Source organism: Amphiura filiformis, chromosome 5 (assembly GCF_039555335.1).
Source record: "Amphiura filiformis chromosome 5, Afil_fr2py, whole genome shotgun sequence".
Taxonomy (NCBI): Eukaryota; Metazoa; Echinodermata; class Ophiuroidea; order Amphilepidida; family Amphiuridae; genus Amphiura; species Amphiura filiformis.
This window is the reverse complement of record NC_092632.1, coordinates 10268461-10287943: the sequence shown is the minus strand read 5'-3', so window position 1 is coordinate 10287943 and position 19483 is coordinate 10268461. Positions and strand designations below refer to the sequence as shown.

At 34.0% G+C, this 19483-nt stretch overlaps 1 protein-coding gene across 7 annotated transcripts in view; it reads left to right on the top strand.

Moving 5' to 3' along the window:
- Window positions 1-17057, top strand: part of LOC140152602 (calpain-9-like) — a 58839-nt gene extending 41782 nt beyond the window's left edge. For 4 of the 7 annotated variants that reach the window (XM_072175014.1, XM_072175008.1, XM_072175012.1 and 1 more), the window contains 8 exons: window positions 330-387; window positions 6661-6675; window positions 9303-9361; window positions 10861-10929; window positions 11625-11703; window positions 12545-12661; window positions 13102-13154; window positions 14059-17057. In XM_072175014.1, coding sequence (XP_072031115.1) covers window positions 330-387; window positions 6661-6675; window positions 9303-9361; window positions 10861-10929; window positions 11625-11703; window positions 12545-12661; window positions 13102-13154; window positions 14059-14085 — 477 coding nt within the window. In that variant the 3' untranslated portion in view covers window positions 14086-17057. The remainder of the gene's footprint in view (window positions 1-329; window positions 388-6660; window positions 6676-9302; window positions 9362-10860; window positions 10930-11624; window positions 11704-12544; window positions 12662-13101; window positions 13155-14058) is intronic. The other 3 variants (XM_072175015.1, XM_072175010.1, XM_072175013.1) reach the window with 1 other exon arrangement.
- Window positions 17058-19483: the final 2426 nt, after the last annotated feature.

Genomic DNA, 19483 nt, shown 5'->3' with positions numbered 1-19483 from the left:
ATAACTTCCAAATTATTTTAAAAATACTTATCGTAAACAAGCAATTAAAATGGAAGGTACAATCTAAATAGATCAACAGAAAATGTTACCAGTGTTTACCAATGTAATGTACTAAGGCCAAGAAAAAATAATCATCGATCAGTTAGAAAGGTGGCATTTATGCTATAGTGCCTCAAAGTAGAATAAGTTAAATGTCTAGGTTTTCACCTAATTGAAGTAATATACTCCTCTACATCCAAAAAACATAAAAATGTTGATCATTAATTAGACTAGTTTTTCAGTAGCTTTTTACCAAGACTCAACCCTTTTATGTATTGTATTGTGTTTAGGATATGGAAGTTGATGCTTGGGAGTTACAAGAGATATTGAATGCAGCTATGCAGAGAGGTGAGTATACTATAAACAGGTTGTCATGATTACACCAACAAGAATGTTGATTCCAATCAGTTCTGTTCCATGACATTAAGACAAGTTTGTCCTACTTTTGATCAGTACCAAATAGGCAAGAGGTATAACATTGCAAAGTAGATGGAACACAACTTATTGATGAGTTTCATTATTATACATTAGTAGTAAGCAATGCTGAAGACGAGATGGACAGATGTCATGTTTTATATTTGGTGTTACCTACAAGTGTCAAGGAGACCTAAAAACACTAAGTTTGAGTTTGAAAGCATTCAACATATCAATTTACTAGATTTCCTTCCATTTATACCAAAAAAAAGTACAATACAAAAGAATCCAGATGTTTGAGGGCCAGTATATAGCTAGACATTTGGTGCACATTTTGTGACTAGTGAACGCAAAATGCATAAACTACATTTTATTGGATTGTACAATGTATTGATGCATTTTACATAAACCGGTGGCAAAGCACACACACAACATCAAACTTGGTCTGTAGAAGGCAAAGATATGAAATGTGACAAAATTGAGCCATCATACGTTTTAGCATTGCTGTAACATTTTAATATGATTATGTAGTTTACATGCATCATTTGACATTAATTTGCATCATATTTGATTGTTTTCATACTAATTAATTAGTTCCATTTACAGCCTGTAATAATTAGTGTGACCATCTAAGACAGAATGATGTGACTACAGCCTGACAGGTTGCCTCATAGTTATCTATGTATGTTAACTCTTCATTAGATAAATAAACCTAAATCATACTCCCATCCCTCTTTATTAATTCATATACTAATCATATAATATCTAATCTTAGGATCAAAGACTTATGGCTGACTTTGAGGAAAGGAACACGTTGCCATCATATTTAAGTTTGATCAATTCTTTTAAATAAAAAAATTAAAAAATTACGAATTCTTTTAAATAAAAAATAAGCTAACAGCAATTTGTGGAAAGCAGCATTTGGTATTTGCACAAGATATGTTTTAATATTCAAATAAAAATGTGATATAAAAAGGATACATATTTTTTACAAATTTGTTGAAAAGAAGGGCATTTTTTGGTCCACAGTAGGTTGTAAATTGAAGTTACTTAAAGCTGGAAATGAATCTCATTTATTTTATACTTTAAAAATCTTGCAAATGATAAAAGTACCATTCAATTTATGTCATTTGTTGCTTTCCACAAATATTCTTTATGTTGAATATATTTTAAAGTTAAATTGTATTTTCAAATTAAGTTGTAATTTATATAGTTACTAATCTGTAATTGTCTTAATTTATATAGGAAGCAGCAACATCTGCAGTTATTATTAAACAAACAAAAAATGTTTACCCTTTGTATATTAGCAAGTGTAGAGTGAACCAAATAGTTAACAAATCCATAAGCTATGTATCTATCCATTTGGGTAGATTTCCTTGATCTCTGCGTACCAGATTTGTTATTCAATATAAATATAAAGTTTGGAGGTTGCTATTAATCTAGTCTCACATTATGTAAGGGTTTCTGGGTATGATGACAAATATCCCAACATCGATTTTAGGTTGTTCAGTACTTGAGTGAATGTAGTTTGTTGGGCTAATCCTGGTTGTGGCAAACACACTGCCAGGTCAGGGTGGATAGAAAACCTCCATTGGGATGCACACCAGACTAATTATGTGCTTGATAAGGTTACCCAGACTAAGATGTATTAAATCAAGACTCACTCTGTTTGCCAAGCAAACAAACCTCATGGCATGAATGCAATACTCACAGAAATACTTGATACTAGGCTTGCCTAGGCTACGGTAACTTGTACTTACCATAATGATATTCAACAAGACCAGTGGCTAGTTTTGTGTAATAAAATTCAATACAAATGGTTGCATAACTTTTATAAGTTATGTATTCACAAATAGTTCTTGCACAGACACAATAAAATTATTTTAATCCATCTTCAGAAAAATTCCTGTCAGGAATCATGTTCACTCTGGCCTGTTGTTTCTAGGTGTTGGTTTGGCAAAGATCTTGTTTGGTTTTAATGACAAAACCAAAGTTTTGTTTGCTGCTTATAGATTTAATTTAGTTTGTAACCCCAGGAGCAGGGGATAATGCAATGAATAAGGATTATGGGCTTATAAACTGGATACAATTTACGTAAACTGAAAAGAGTTTGATTATATTATCTGAACCAGACATGAGGCTTGCCAACACCAACATCTAGAAACACTAGCCCAAAGAAAACAAGGTTCCTGACAGATTCTGAACAATTCAGAATAAATTGGGGAAATTGTGTTTAACAGATTAAAAATTTGTTGAGTGTAAATATGATATTGTGTTATTAGGAATGAAGGACCATCAATCAGCAACTCATCTATTTGCAATGAACTTATTCTTTTGAATGAAGCTCATATTTGTTTTTCTATAATAAGTACCATGACAAAAGTTGACATAATATTGATAGTGCATAAAATTTGACTTGTAATATTAAATGTTTTCAACTTTGGTATATTTCCAATACTCTTGCAACTTTACACACACCTACAGGATTGTTGATGTTTTCTAAATAAAACTTTCTACACAAGAAGTATCTTTTCTTCACTTCAAATTATCGCACTGCTAGGATACATTTTTTTCCAAAGATTAGAATACAAGACTTTTCCTTTGCTTCTTGCCAAGTGCAAACTTCTACATCTATACTTAATTTATTCGTTCATTTTTCATCAAAAACTTGTCATTCATTCACTCATATCTTACAAGTTGTTTAGATTTTTGTTGCTGTCTATTTTGCAATGTATGTGTTTTCTTCTGTTGGTTTTATTGATTCATTAATTGTTGTCTCACCATTGTCTGTCTGTCTATCTATCTATCCTCCCATCTATCTATCTATCGCTCACTCACTCGCTCGCTCTAGCAGAAAACAACTGCAACTCAAACATCAGACGGTCGTATAACTTCCCAATTCTCTCCTGTTGGAGACAATGGTCATGTAGGTTTTGAAATCTTGCATGTTATGGATCGAACACTTTTCAATTCCATTTCCTTTTAATTGATTTCTATGATTTTTTTCCTTTCCTGGAAAATGCAACAATTTTTTTCCTCCTTAGTGCATGATGCCAAGTTTACCCAAATTTTTGGATCTTTTTCTAGATTTAATTTGACAAAACTCCAAAAACTTAAAATGACTTAAGCAAATTCAAATAAATTAATAAATTTCAACTAATTGAAATAAATCAACATAATACATTTAATAAAGTATCATCCATGATTTAAACTGCTGATTTCAGTGTTGGTAAGATAGTTTAATTTCATTCTGCATAACTTTGGAATTTATGAAACATTGTTAGAATTTAAAGTTTAAACTTCATCAGTGTAATATTTGCACATGGGTTAAACCAGGAAGTATATGTAAAGAAAATAATATAAAAAAGACTAATTAACATGCATGCTTATCAATGTGATTTAATTTAAACCCTCATGTTCTGAATGGAATACTCACAGTTAAGTCATACTTCATAATTCTCTACCACTTTTGTATCATTAAACTAGCGTAAATATTTTGAGGCTGTCAAAAAGCATAAATGTCGCTGGAATTTCAATCGCTCCATGTGTGCTAGCACTTTATTTATAATCATTTTAATTTTTACCTTGTCTAATTAAGTTTAATTCAGTTCATTGAGTTGGTTACTTTACTTTCCCCCTCTTTTACAGATATCTATAGACATATAATTTCATGATATGGTGATTTTATTTTTGTGGTGGAATGGATTTTATACCTGCAGCTTTTTTGTGATTTGAAATATGTCTAATTGATTTTAAATGGATGTAAACATTTCTTCAATTGTGGGAATAAGTTAAGCTATTTTTTATGACTACCTTGTTTTGTCATTGGGTGATTGAGAACTTTTTTAGCATTAATTGGAACAAAAGAATGTGCAGATGTACTCGTGATACCACAAATGATGACAAAAAATAAGGTTTACTCTGAATTTCTTGTGCAAGCTTCTCGTGCAATGGCGAACCGTAGACGTTACAAAAGAAACTACCACACTCCACATGTTTATGAAGGTAGAACACAGGGATATGAGTAGACAGTTTGACTTGCTCTTAATAGATTGCAGAATGTTAGAATATTTAAAAGAAAATTTAAAGACACAAAATGAATGTTGCTAATGATACTAGGCATTAATTAATGCTCTTTTAGTGGCAGCTTGAAAATGCAAGTTGATTAGCTAGACATAAAAATCTTATCATAAGTAATAGCTGGACTTAACCAGTTACTTGCAAAAAAATGTGTCTTTGAAAATATAATTTTATTTGAAGAAATAGCTGCATTTTGGCTAGCTTTTGAACTTTAGAATAGACATTGCCATTAGGAAAAAGCTATGGCTTGCAGTAGCAAATTAAATAAGCTGTTGAAAAGTTATTACGATTGAATGCAATGCTTACCTGCTTTTAAGTTAGCAGATCAGGTTTTGATAATTATTTGCTCACATGGCACAAGAACAATATTGATGAGCAAATGAGCAATATTGAGCTCTTGGGAATTGAAACGCATACTGAGCATGCACAGTTTTGCAGAGCTAAAATAGCATATAAGCACATGTTCTTTTTGTGGCAGTGCAATTATCATATGGCAATGCTTCATTTGCTTGGTGCAGGAGTGTGCATTTAGAACATTAATGAAAGTCTGTAATGGCTCAATAAATTGTAATAGTTCATTTTCCATATCTTCTAACAGTGCTAACAAATGTAGCTTTTCTGAATCGGAAGTATTTGGCTATGATTAGTATAGGTTTTAAGGCTGAATTCAAATCTTTTGCTCCTATTGCTAGAAAGGCTTGCATACATGACTTTTAGCATGTAACTATTGATTGAGATGCGATAAGACAAAAACTCCAAAGATTTTAAGTGATATTTTGCAAGTAAAAATGTACAATTTTAACTAAGTGGTAATTTTTGTGCAGTTGATATTTCACATTTCTGGGTTCACAATTCAAAATGATGAACTGTCTACATGCATTTTGTATGTCTACACATCAGATATTTGTTTCTTCTATATTCAATTTGCCTGCTAGCTAAAAGATGAACAAATAGGTGAACATTGACCTGGCACAAAAATGTCTACTTTATTTATATGATATTGGTAATTTGTTGCAGTTATATTGTTAACATCTGGGGCATCGTTTACTGGGAAATATGTATATATTTTTCAACCACATATATAAAGCAAGCAAGATACATTTTGTTAAAGAATTCAACTAGCAACAATTGAATTGTGCAATTATTTAATTAGATTATATTTGTAACAGCAAATGATTGGCATATCTTTGAGTTCAGAGTAAGACGAAATGATTCACAAAACTTAACACCCATAATTATCTCAAGAAAAATCAAACTTTTTTGAAGGTTTTTATTTGCAACATTTGCATATTATGTGTGATATAATCATCATGATCTGTAATGGTAAAAAAAAGTTTTAAAATGTTATTTATTTGTGTCAAATGATTCTAATTCTAAAACAGATTTATGACTAAAATATATAATATTATTATAGAAAATTTAAATTGTTTTCAAATGTATTTTTAGGGTTATCCAAAGAGAAATAAGATTTGTTAACGAGTAAATATATTGTGATTTTGTAGATTGTGCCATGATTGTATGTTGGCATATTACTACTGCACTTAGTTTTATGATCTGTTGAGCTCAGATAGGGATGCCATACATGCTAGGGATGTTTTTATGATTATACAAGTCTGACTCATAAATACATTGACCTCATTAAAGGCATCTAATGAATTTAACACATGACCATTTTAATCTTGGTTCTTTTATGTAATTGACTTGTTTCGGAGCCTAAAATATTTGATCATATGTGATTATTTAAAACTTTTGGCTTCCTTTATTGATTGTCACTTTTTCAAGTCAACTATTCTATGACATTGTACTATTTTCTGAGCTCTACAATGCACAGTACAACCTTGCACTTACAAAGTAGTGCTTGATCAATCTTGACAGAAAAAATGTTTCCACATGTTATGTAATATTTGCAGATTTGTTGATACACTAACGCATGTTGGTTTTCTCTTTTCCTATATCATCACTGGTTCTACTTCCGCCGATTTCCAAAACAAACAAATTTTACCATCCACGTACATTACTACCTGCATGTCCTACTATATAACTGCGGGCCTGCACCGCCTCATAAAACAAATTCACTCATCGTCCGTACATTCCGATTGATTGACGCGCACTCATCTACCTCCTAAGACTCGAACAAAGTTGGTGAGACACTAATACATGGGCTATGAAAATACACTTATATTATGTCAAATGCTGTGCTATATTTGTAGCTCTTAGTAATGTAGTAGTTAGAAATGATTGCAGTGATGTATGTAATTTGTCATGCAGTAAAACAGTTTGCAATGTGTTAGACTAGTAGCTGTAAGACCATGCACAGGCACATTTTTTCCGCAGGCTTCTGCCATGAGTGTTCTTTGTCTGCTGTTTATACAATCTGCATAGCATAAGAACCTGATGAGATGCAAAATGGGCCGCCAAGTACATTTACTTTATTTATTGCATTGGAAAGATACAAGTTCCTAGCCTCAAGATGGTGCAGTGCAGATTACTTCTATAAACAAGCAAAGAAGAAGTGTTAGAATATTTGAACCAGCTGTGTTTGTGTCTACTCACGACACTCACATCATTTTCAAATGTTTTTTTCCTGCATTTTGTCTTATATGTTCATGTAGCTGGCATCTTTCTTGTCTATGTCTGAGTGTTAACACTTGAATCGTGTGTTTAACTTTCTCAATGTCCCTGTTGAGTACTTCCAGTAACCTGTAGAGTATATTCACTTTGTTTTAGTCATTAATTCAACTCATCTTTTATTTGTTTGTTCCGTGATTTTTTAGCGAACATCTTACATGCTCAGCAGCCAAATGCTATGGTGTCAAGCAAGCATCTTGTAACATGTTTTTGTAGTGTAGTTTCCGTTATACTGACACAGATCATGTTTTGTACCCCATAAACTACATTTCACTCTAATAATAACATTTTTGCAGTTTTAAATAACTTGTTAATAAAACTGATGTTTTATATAGATTCACTCATGTCATTTCTCATGTTGCGTTATATTGTTCAATGTGACTCTTTCGCTCGCCTCATGGTCTTATCGTGTAGACTTAATGCATCCCTTGCAAAGTGTAAAGTTAGTAAATTAAATAACATTCAATACACAAAATGTTCTTGTGTATCAAAAGGGTAAGGCACTTGAACATTTTGTGTACCTGCCTGCCCTCCCATACAAAAAAAGTATCGACAAGTAAATAACAGCAGATATTGTGTTTTATCACGGAAGGGCAGATATGTAGACTGCGTATTGCTAATCTCATTACACAGAGGCGTAGCATCATGTATAGGGACATCAGCGTTGCACGCTCCCCTTCAAAATTTTACATTTGAAAATATCCATTGAAACATTTCCAGTGTCCTTAATCAGCCTCAATGCCCCACAATCTTCGCCTGCAGTGGTATACTAGGCAAAATTTCCGGTGAGGGGAGAGGTCAATTGCAAAATCATCCCACTGACCTGGTCCCAGAATGATTTTACCAGGTCAGGCTGTGTGCTTTCACAAAAAAATGCAATTTTAATACTAAAGTGGCCCAAAATTTGGCTAATTTTGGCCTATAACAAACCCAACTAAATGAGGGTGCACATTGCAAATTTTCAACAATTTTGTCTTGGTATTTTTGTCCCCCAACCCCTGCTTTCCCAGTTGGTATGGTACTGGTTGCCTGCCCTACAATCAGATAACATGCACTACGCCTCTGTCACTTCAACTATCCAAACCTGGATATCACTATGGTTTAATATATGAACTATAACAATATGGGTGGACACGCACATATATCTGTATTAAGGTTAGGTTTGACCACTTTATTGGAGAAGTTCTGTATCATACCATTTTGATATGCAAGTCATGGAACTGTTGCTTGTGGTATGAGAGTATCAGCTGTAAATAAACTGCACTGTTAGTTTGTCATTATATAGCATAAAGTGTGAAGTGATTGTTAGCTGTAGCACTAGATTTTGTAAACAGTTTGTAGCTTTGTAACTCTAAATTATAGATCTATTTGTAGTGAAATTAAAGCAGTCATTAAATTTGTAGCACTGTATATAGTTGATAAAGGTAAAATTGCAGTCCATTGCATCATAGGTAGCTATATAAATAATCATTTGCCTTCATATTAAAGGAGACAAAACACTCATTTAGTGATATGTTTTCCTTAGCTGTGGTAGCTTGCATGAATATTCAAAAGTATCCTTTAGATTGTTGTGAATGGAATATATATCAATGAGCCATTCCCAACTTAGTGAATTCTGTTTGTTTAAAACATGAGATAATATGAGAAAGTTGTCCGCAATTCACAATGAGGAAAGTAAGCAATTGTGATATAATAGTTCTCTTGATTTGGATGGAATTATTTCTAAAATTCTTTTTGGATTGTAAATATGAATATTCATGCAAGTTGCATTTAAAATAAATACATGTTAATTCATAAATAATAACCCACAGCCTCCATCTAAATCCCTTTTCATTTCATGTTAAAATTAAAGTGTTTTTCACTTTCAAAATAGCTATAAATCCTATAATATCCCATTTCATTTCATGCTAAAAATAAATTGTCTTTTTTTGCACTCAAAATAGCTGTTAAAGCCAGGCTAAATAGATGTTTAACTTGGATAAAGTAGCTGTTAACCTGGATAAGTAGGTATTAAACGTGGATAAAGCAGCTGGTAAACTTGGATAAGTGAGCCCTTTTCTCCCACAAGATTGGATTGAGAGCCTAGGGATGATTCACCTTTATGTTGATTCTAATACATGGTTTTATTCTTATTTTTCCAGAACTGAAGGGATCTGGCTTCACTCTGGAGTCATGCAAGAGTATGGTTGCAATGAGTGACGTATCCTTTATCATTGTTACAGGATTTAATATTAAATACTGTGTATACTCAATTATTTGGGAAAGAGCTCAATAGTTATTGCCAAGTCACCCACCAGAAATCTATATCTATATGCAAGGCCTGTCCATAGATGTCTTGAAAGCTTGACAGCACAATACTCTCTCCCAATGAATAAGGAGTGACAAGGACCATAATATTGAGGAGTTGCAAGTGACCTGACTAAATGAGGGGTGTTTAGGGTTTAGGTGTGGGAGGGTAGGGGACTAGGGATTGTATTCCAATCAGGATTGAGAGCCCCCTGATCTAAAACCACTGATTTTTGATTGAGTTGGTAACAGGCCTCAAAATTAAATTTTTGGGGGCATCCATTTTCAAGGCAGCTAAGCAAAGACAAAAAAGGGCACTAAGGCCAACAAGTGATGAAGAATTCCTTGATGTTGGGGTACCAAGGCCAGAACTGAAAAAAAAACCACCCAAAAACAGGCAATGGCCTTGGTGGCTTCCCTGAAATTTGAGTCTGGTTGATAATGCAACCAGTTCATTACTGGTTGAGATTAGCCACTTACAAAGGGTTTTTCCACCTTGGCCTGTAAGTCATGGAACCCTCTACCAGATGCTGCCAAGAATACTCCCTGCATAAGTTAATTCAAGAACCTTTTGCCATCTCAAAACTGCTTATTCATTGTAACTTTAGTTGCCTTGTAATAGATAGATAGTAAGTTGATTAATTTTCAATTTTTATAAATTGATTTCTTGGAAGAATTACTTGATTATTGTATAAAATACCTGACAAACGGACAAACTAGCAGGGATAACCCTGCTAGCCACGCTGGTCGTGGTCGGTGCCGGTCGGGGGTAACCGACAAATGTTTTATTTATCATAAAAAGAGTAAAAAACCAAAAACATTTTTGGGGGTATACCCCTAGCCTATTCCCAGATCCCTTGTGTTTGCTAAAAAGATTGTACCCCAAGCCAGCCCTCTAATTGGATAGTAAAATTAGCCGGCACTCAACTTCAATCAATATGAAAGTTTTTTGTGTGCAATAATTGAGCTCCCTACCAGTGCACTACTCTTACCTCTTTGACTTTTTATGAATTTGATTTAAATTGTGTTTTTATAATTCCTTTTTCTTTTAAATATGTTTTTTTGATGTAGTAATATATTACTTTGAAATTGTACATAGATATATATTTTTATGTTGTATTAACTAATGTGTAAATTTTGATGTTTATAAATTGTAAATTGTGTCGCAATTCAGTGTTTTAATACTGCTATGACATTTAATAAAATATACCTGAAATATACCTGAAATACTTGTGCTAGCTATAACCCTGCAAACTAGCATGGAGGAATAAAGGCAGATTGAAGATTTCCCAATCCATGTTGACAGTAGCAATATGTAGCATGGATACATGAGTGTGTGATGTTCTCTAATGTGGTCACTATTAAGTAGGCCTATATGAATGTGATGATTCCTTGACCATTATTTTCTACCAGGATGATCGCTCTGGCAAACTTGGCTTTGAGGAATTCTTGGAATTGTGGAGGGACATCGGTACCTGGAAGGTCAGTAGCCAGTGGGATCTAATACTTTCACACACACAAAGGACAGTTCAAAGGACATGATGAGAACAATGCATTGAACATAATACTTAAACACAAGAGGAAGCAATGTAAATCTTTACTAAATACCCTGGAATTATTGAAACATTCGGGCCTCATACCTAAATTATTGGTCTAAAGTATATAAAAGTATACATATTTAGAATGGCAAAGACTTGATAAATTCATCTGTGAGATCAAATTTGGGCCAAAATGCTCATTTTTTTAGAAAATCCAAAAAAATGTTTTTTGGCACAAATTTTTTCGGTCAATGTAACTAAAAAATTCTTTGGCCAAACATTTTTTTTCTAATTTTTTAAAAACTAGATAAAAATATCTAGAAACTGTAATTTAATTTTTTTGAATTATGACCAACTTCACCAAAAATATTAGCAATTTGGGCGAATATCAGGAAATGAGCGACAATTTTTGATGCAAATTTCTCAAAGTTGGTCAGTATTTAGGAAAATGATTCAAACAATGCCACTTGGTAAAGTGAAGTTGAAATCGCTGGTTTTATCAGATGTTTTGGTGAAATTTTGAGGTAAAGATGTTTCAAGTATGGTTGAACTATATTTCTGTAATCCTTACCCTTGATGTTGATAAATTTAATGAGATTGCACCCGATTGACCAGCATAATCTTGTTTTCTCATTACAGAAAGTCTTTAAGAAGTATGACAAGGATGGTTCTGGAACTTTCAATGCCTATGAGCTGCGTTCTGCTCTCCGTGCCGTTGGTAAGTGTCAGTGGCATAGCCATGGCTTTTTCAGAGGGGGAAGTGGGCAAGGCAACTTTCAAGGAGGGGATTTGATGAAAAGGTGGTAACAAGTACAAAAAAGGCCTAAAAATCTTACATATAAGGGTGGCCAACATCTCACTGGGGGTGGGGGGAGACACATCAGGGGGAAGTAGCTGCCACTGGTAGGTGTATCTGTATCTGTAGAAAGATTATTTTGTTTTGTGTATCAATTTACAATTGCTGAAAATGTGATTTGAGCCCAGTCAAGTTCACATAATTTAGGACAAATTAGAAAGAATGAGATGCTATACAAGGGCTCAAATTTGATTCTTGTCCTTCCTTTGGAAGCTTGGAGAACTTATAAATGCCCTGGACAGTGGACAAGTTGCAAACATTGGCTCTTTATAAATTTGAGCCTTGTACCAACATTTTACATTTGTCATGTAATTCCTTGAGTAAGATTGAAATCTGACAAAAAACTAGACAAGTTGAAATGATGCTGGGCAAGGTGTGAAACATTGGGCTATTCCATTTGAAATCCATACACCCTATGGAAGGCATTATCTTACTCTTCCACACAGGGAGTGTAGATTTCAAATGGAGTCCCCCAGCTCCATTTGAAATTTACACTCTTTTGTGTGGAAGATTAAGGTCATGTCTTTCATTAAGTGTTTGACCCTTTCCAATGATGGTTTATTTTAGACAGATTTTTCTATACTTTGATCAGCGAAATTAGTGGGTCTCATAGGTTTTTTTGTGGACCAATATCATTATCATAGTGATATTTAATCCTTTATTTATGTGTCTGGTTTACAATATATTGTTATTTTGTTATAAGGTTACAAGCTGAGCCAGAAGACGTTTGGAGCCATGGTGCTGCGTTATGCTGACAAGGAGTCACAGATTACATTTGATAACTTCATTGCATCTGCTATCAAGCTTAAACACATGTTCAGTAAGTACCTTCTCAATATTGCCTCTTTGTTTTTACAATTTTAACCCAATATTGTACGATTTCCTTCACATTTTTAATTTGTTATTTTATACTCAACTGTTGGGAAGGGTTTCTGTCCATTTTAAGCTGAAAAAACAAGGTAAAGTGAAAGAAACTCCAATGGTTATTTTGGCCGTTTAACATTCAGTTCTATGGGAGGACATAAATTCATAATATGACTTTATGTCGTACTTTGCTTTGTTGATCTACAAACACAACAAATTTGAATTATTCCATATAGGTGCAGGTTGGGACATGCTTAAACAAATATGTTGAAAAAATTAACCAATTCCATATGATAAGATCGTACATTATGGCTTTATATGTCAGAGTGAGACTTTATTGTGATGTTTTTATGTATAAAAATTAACTGATAGTTTTGTAATTTTCCATCCTTGCAGCCACCTTCAATGAAAACAAGAGTGGTAATGAAGCCCAGTTTAACCTGGATAAGGTGAGTTTTATTTGCATTATTTTTAGATAGATGTGAAGCATATAAAATTGTGAGCCTTGATAATACTGGAATGAATTCTGGAGGGTTGAGGCCAACCACCACCTGAGTATAATGCTATCAGGGAATTGGCCACAACTCAGGCATAGTAAGTCTGTTTACATTCCCACCATGTAATGGTGTGATGGGGGTGCAGCCATCAAAGCTTTGTGGTAAGGCTGCTCAGTATAATGCTATCAGGGTATCCCCACGACTCAGGCATAGTAAGTCTGTTTACATTCCCACCATGTAATGGTGTGATGGGGGTGCAGCCATCAAAGCTTTGTGGTAAGGCTGCTCAGTATTATGCTATCAGGGTATCCCCACAACTCAGGCATAGTAAGTCTGTTTACATTCCCACCATGTAATGGTGTGATTTACACACCTGAGTTAAGAGCAGCAATGCACTGCTGAGGATTGTACCCACAACTTTGTGATCATGAAGCCTGTCATCATCATCATCAGAAGTATGCTGTGCCCAAAGTCTTCTGTCTTTCATCAGTTGTTGAATCTCTGATGGTTGTAGGCCAATATCACACTTGATGGTGTCAGGGTATTGAAGTGGCCTTCTGCCTCTATTTGGTGTCCCATCAGAAGGGGTCCAGAAAATGAGTTGCGAGACAGGTTGGTCAATTGTGTGAATGCAGTGACGAGCAAATCATAAGCAACATTTTCTGATCAGTGATGACACCTGTGCAGGTGCTTTACTTTGTCCTCTCATCTTGGGATGACTCTGGTTAGACTCTCCTTTTACACCTGCTACACCAATCTGTCAATTATGTAGGTAACAGCAGTTGCTCATCCTTTCAAGTTCTTTCATATTGCATCAATATTAACCTCATTTATTCCTTTTCTTTTGTTTCAACAGTACCTTATGATCGCCATGTATTCATAAGCTGTGCCTACCAAGTTTATCGTCATGGATGCCACACCCCATGATATCGGGTGGATAAGATGCTACCAGTCAATAGACGACTACAATAAGATGCACATTATTTGAAAGAAAACTGTCATGTAGCTAAGAGAGAAAAGCCAGTGGTGGCCCTTATAGTTGACAGCTTTTACATATCTCATTATAGTAGATTTGCTCTTAGTAAAATATATTGTAATATATTTACAGATAAAGATAAGACAAATAATCCTAAACGTATTCACAAACCAATTCCAGTGGTTGGTTTTAATGCATTGGACAGCATTGTTTTAAACACAAAATCAATAAATCTTTTGAAATCTTTACTTTTTTGTACAAAAAAAAATTCTAAAAATCAAAAATCTTTTTAACAATGTAAAGTAACTTATTTCAATAGTAATCATGAAATCCCCAAATGATGATAAAAGTTCACAATAATTGGACAAAAACTTGATTCAACTTATATATTTAAGAAAATGTAAATGTACATTTAATGGAAGTCAAATTTGGTTGTGTTCATATTGTAGTATGCCATCTTCCCCAACCTCACCTTCTTATATACCTACCTGTACCCATAACAATTTGATCTGTCTATTTTTGCTTGTTTTTGTGTGGGTGTCTAGTGCCTTGGAGGGGGGCTGGTGCAAATCCTTTTACTTCTTATTTTTATCTTATAGATAAATACATCAATAAAACCTTGCTGATTTGTTTTATCAAGATGGGAGGTGTTTAATGGATATTATGATCAATCAACTTTTTTGCATTGTTAATAAAAGGAATTTGCTCTAAGGATATCTCAGGTTTATATGAAAAGTCGCCAACATTTGTTCACCCGTAAAAAAACCAACTAGAAGTTTAAGCTTGCTAATGCATCCCCAATCACTATGCACTGGATTTGTTATTTTTCTGTTTTTTCTTCACATTTTTATCTTCAGGTTTATTTGTTTTCATAAAAAAAGAAAAAGTATCTATGTTGTACGATGTTAATAATGATAGTCTGAAATGTTGTGTAAATTATGTCAATATTAAAAATTGCTGACATTGTTGCCATGGAAACCATTGCTATGATTTCTTTACTGGGATAATGTGACCATGATAAGTTATTGATAAAGTGTAGTTGTAAGTTTATTATAGACAAAAGTTTTATCAATTGGAAAACTTCAGTTGAGCTAAGTAAGTGTGTAGAAAAGTGTGCACTATAAATTATTTTATGACTTGTAGAATGGCTATACTATTTGTAGTACCCTCCCTCGCTCCCCCTTCCCCAGTACTAAACGTGCAAGTTGCAATTTGAATCCAATACCTCGTCCATCCTTGCGTTATTTTTGTATGGTGCTGGTGACTTATTCTTCCACTGAAACAATTCTGTGAGTTCCATCCAATATTCAACTTTCATGACATTGTGGCACTACTGAAGTGTTTTATCGTGCATAATGACAAAATGAAACTAATATCGTCTGTGGCATTGTACTGGTGGTCCATGTCTTCAGAAAGTTGACTATTGTTTGCAAGCTTATGAACTGATAAAACACATTCACAGTAATGTTTATTTGTTTTTTAACCTTTGTTAAAAATTTTGAAATGACGAAAATACGTTTTGTACGAAATATTGTAGCGTATGCCAGATAGCAGCTCTAGAGGGAATATAGGGAGTAATGAACAAATGTTTGCTGGTGAGGTACTTTAGGTATCTCTTTTAATTGATTAAAATTGTAAGCTTGCTTTTAATTTTAAAATGTTCTGGGTTTTTTGTTTTGTTTTGCATGTGATGTAGGAGACTCTGTAATCCAGTGTTTCTGCCAAGTAGTTTTACAGATATAACCTATTGTATGTACAAATCAAATTTCTGCTTCCAAAACGGGCCAATATTTAACCAACATGTGAATAATGATATAGTCATTTACTGAAACTTAATAGGCCCTGAATATTTTGATCTTGTGCAAGCAGAGTGCTATAATAGTCTATGTAATACTGCCGTAATATTTATAGTGTATAACGTCAACTCCTTTATAATCTACAGCAGAGATAATTGCTGGTCTTCGATCAACAAAAGCTAATAAAGTCAAATGTCCAAATTGTACTGTGTATGCAGTGAGCCTTCACAGTTAACAAATGCAGTGAGCCTTCAATATGGATGTAATATATTTCAAACTGTGTATGGCGGGGCTTCACCAAGTATGTTTGCAAGCAAGCAACTATGTAGCAAAATAACCCATGCAGTCAAGTGTTCCTGTGATCACTAAAGAATTATATATGAACTGCACAACAGCAAAGAAACAATCCAGTGATATCAAGAATGACCTCAACCTGTTTATTTGTACAAGAACTAATACTCATCCATTGTATAGTGGACTTGTATCGTTATCATGACAGATGTTCAATCAATTTACTGTCACCTGTATTGTCATAAAAACAAACACTGGATACATGTGGACATCTTGATTATCAATGATACTGGATTATTATTACAAATGCAGCTCAAGAATAGCACCATTTTCAGTGTGCCTTCAATCCCTAACTTTCTTTACTATCATATCAATTTATACGAACATAAGAGAACTTCAAAATAGTAAAGTCATCAATGTGTCTATATAGCAAGATAATTTGGTGCTAACTGCTGACTGAAGATGATAAATTTTTAATTGCAAATACTTGTTAACCACACAGTGTAATGATAAGCATAAAAAGTTTATCTGGTTTTTTAAGTATTCCTAAAATTCCATATATCACAGTTTTACAATCTATTCAGACTCACACCTTACCCATTTTTTTCTTTGTTTATGCACTCAGAATAAAAAGTAGATGTTTGCTCTTGCAATATTGTAGCCATAATATTTGATGTTACATTTTAAAGTTAACATTTATATAAAACTCTACAAATGTCAGTATATTATGGTAGTTTACATGCTTTCAGTGGGTGAAGGAACAATAAAGAAAATCTAAATCAGGAAAAAGAATTACTTTTGCTTGACAGTGATGTTTTTTAAGCTTGTTAGTTGTGAAGTAAGCAGGGCTCAAATAACACAAGCCCTTTACTTTTGAAATCAAATGTTACTGGTCTATATATGACACTATCATAAGACTTTAGACTCGCATATCAACAACAGGGTGATATGGCATTGATGACGTCAGCATCAAGTCCACCTTGCCGACTTAGGTGAAAATAATCCCTTAGGCCCACAAGGTATTGTATTAATGGACCTGCAGTGATTTTCACTTTTCGGATTTTTGGCCTAAGGGCCTGTCTTATTTCAAGCATGCGAGATACATACACTTGTAGTTCTTCCTCTATGGGCCGGTGGTTCTTGGGACAAAAAATTATGAAAATGGTCCTTTGTTTTAAAATCCAAAGATGACAACCAAACTAGCCTCCCCTATCTGGATCTTGTGTAGAAAAACATTTTGTCTTAACAGAATTTTCCTTGGAAACTTGACACTTATAATGAGATTTTAATAAATTGTGCACTGCCTACCCTTTTGGGGTTCATCTTTAGTGTTGTTCCTGCTGAGCTTGAAGTCCGGCGGTATAGGACACGCAACACATGACGTACGAGGCTGACAAAGATACAGGGCTCACAGCCCCATTCAAAATAGACAGTTAGCAAAATACAAATGGAAAATTAACATACTTACAGTGGGGTACTTTGTCGAACCCCAACGGTTTTAGAATAACATAATTTTGCTTGGACACCACATAACACATATAGACTTTCATGATTATGTGTTAATCCAATGGCGACGTCAAAAATGGCGAGATCGCATCCGCCACCACCTGCTTGAAGTCAAAGAACCACAGGCTGCCCTCTAGCAATTGGCAATTTTCTATTAGGCCTATTACAGCCATTTCAACATCCAAAATGTAAGACCAGCATCGATATTGTGATAGAATAGGTAAGTCATTGTTTTGAAAAAAAAAGCAGACTCTGTTACTAAATTTGAACTTGATTTTCTTCATTTATTATTAAATAAACTAGAACACATTCAAATAAATTGCATGTGTGCCATAATTCCAGTTGAAATCTATATACCCCTATGGAATATATGGCCTTAATCTTCTTCACATGGAGTGTCAATTTCAAATGGGGTTACCTGAATGGGTGACTTCATTTGAAATCTACACCACCTGTTTAGGAGATTGAGGAGAAGACCCTCAAAATTTGTCAAAATTCTGTTTTTTACACGATTGTATTATATGTATTGTAGTAATCTAACATATCCTGCACAAATCAAAGACTAAGTGATGTAGTTTTGTCAAAATCTGAGATTTTGAATGATGGAAACATTAGTTGAACGCATACGCGGTGTTCATAACACAGTATGTACATGGTGTTCAGGACAGTCATACACACATCAAAGAATCGTACCCTAGCACAACCTTAAACATTTACGATGGAAACATTAGTTGAACACATATGCAATGTTCATAACACAGTATGTACATGGTGTGCAGGACGGTCATGCACACATCAAAGAATCGTTACTCTAGCACAACCGACGGAGTGACATGCATTGGTATCATCGGCGCTGGTAGTTAATTCCAATTTTCTTTGCTTTACCTCAGTTGTTTGGCTCAAAATTAAAAGGGGACATCTGACAGTAAAAGCTAAAATTTTATGGAAAAGAAATTCTAATCTACTTTTTATGGAAATGTTCTATTTTTGAAGTAGTTATGTAACTGGATTAATTACCATAGCAATGGGTGCACACAATCTTTGAATGTATAATTTGAATTACACTGTTCAACAGCATTGCACATAGATGATCATAGAACAGGGATAAAGACCTGGATTGTAATTCTATAGAATTATCACTCATGCCTGAAAGATTAGTACAGGGTGAGTAAAAAAAGTGCAATAGAGCAAAGAATCAATATTTATGTAAGAACCAAGTTCAATTTTCCCATTCTTGAAAGTTTCTATAAAAGTCATAATTAATAGTCGCCTGTGAAAAAATGAAGTCAATCACAACTACTGTTTCATTTTTTATGAGTCCTTTTGCTGCAATACCCAATTTTATTAATTGTCCACAAGGCACCATGTATTTCAAATGAGAGCACACAATGCACAATAAAAGCACCAGCTTTAAGGTTGATTTCTTTGTTCTTTTAATTTCAAACAAACTTTCTTAAGTCCTTCCAGGTTTGGTTTTTATTAAAGATGTCAAATGGAAGTCTATTTTGCTGGTAAAATGACTGTGTATCCCATTAACGTGTTTAATTAAGTATTTAACTAAAAGCCTGTCATAAATGTTCATGTATCCCTACCAGTAAATGTTTCTAGTGTGGACAGGGTTGTGTGGCTGGGCTTTTGAAACCATACCCCAAAAATATACCAAATTGACAAAAAACAAGAGATCCACAAATTTATTCTGTTAAAAAGTCTGG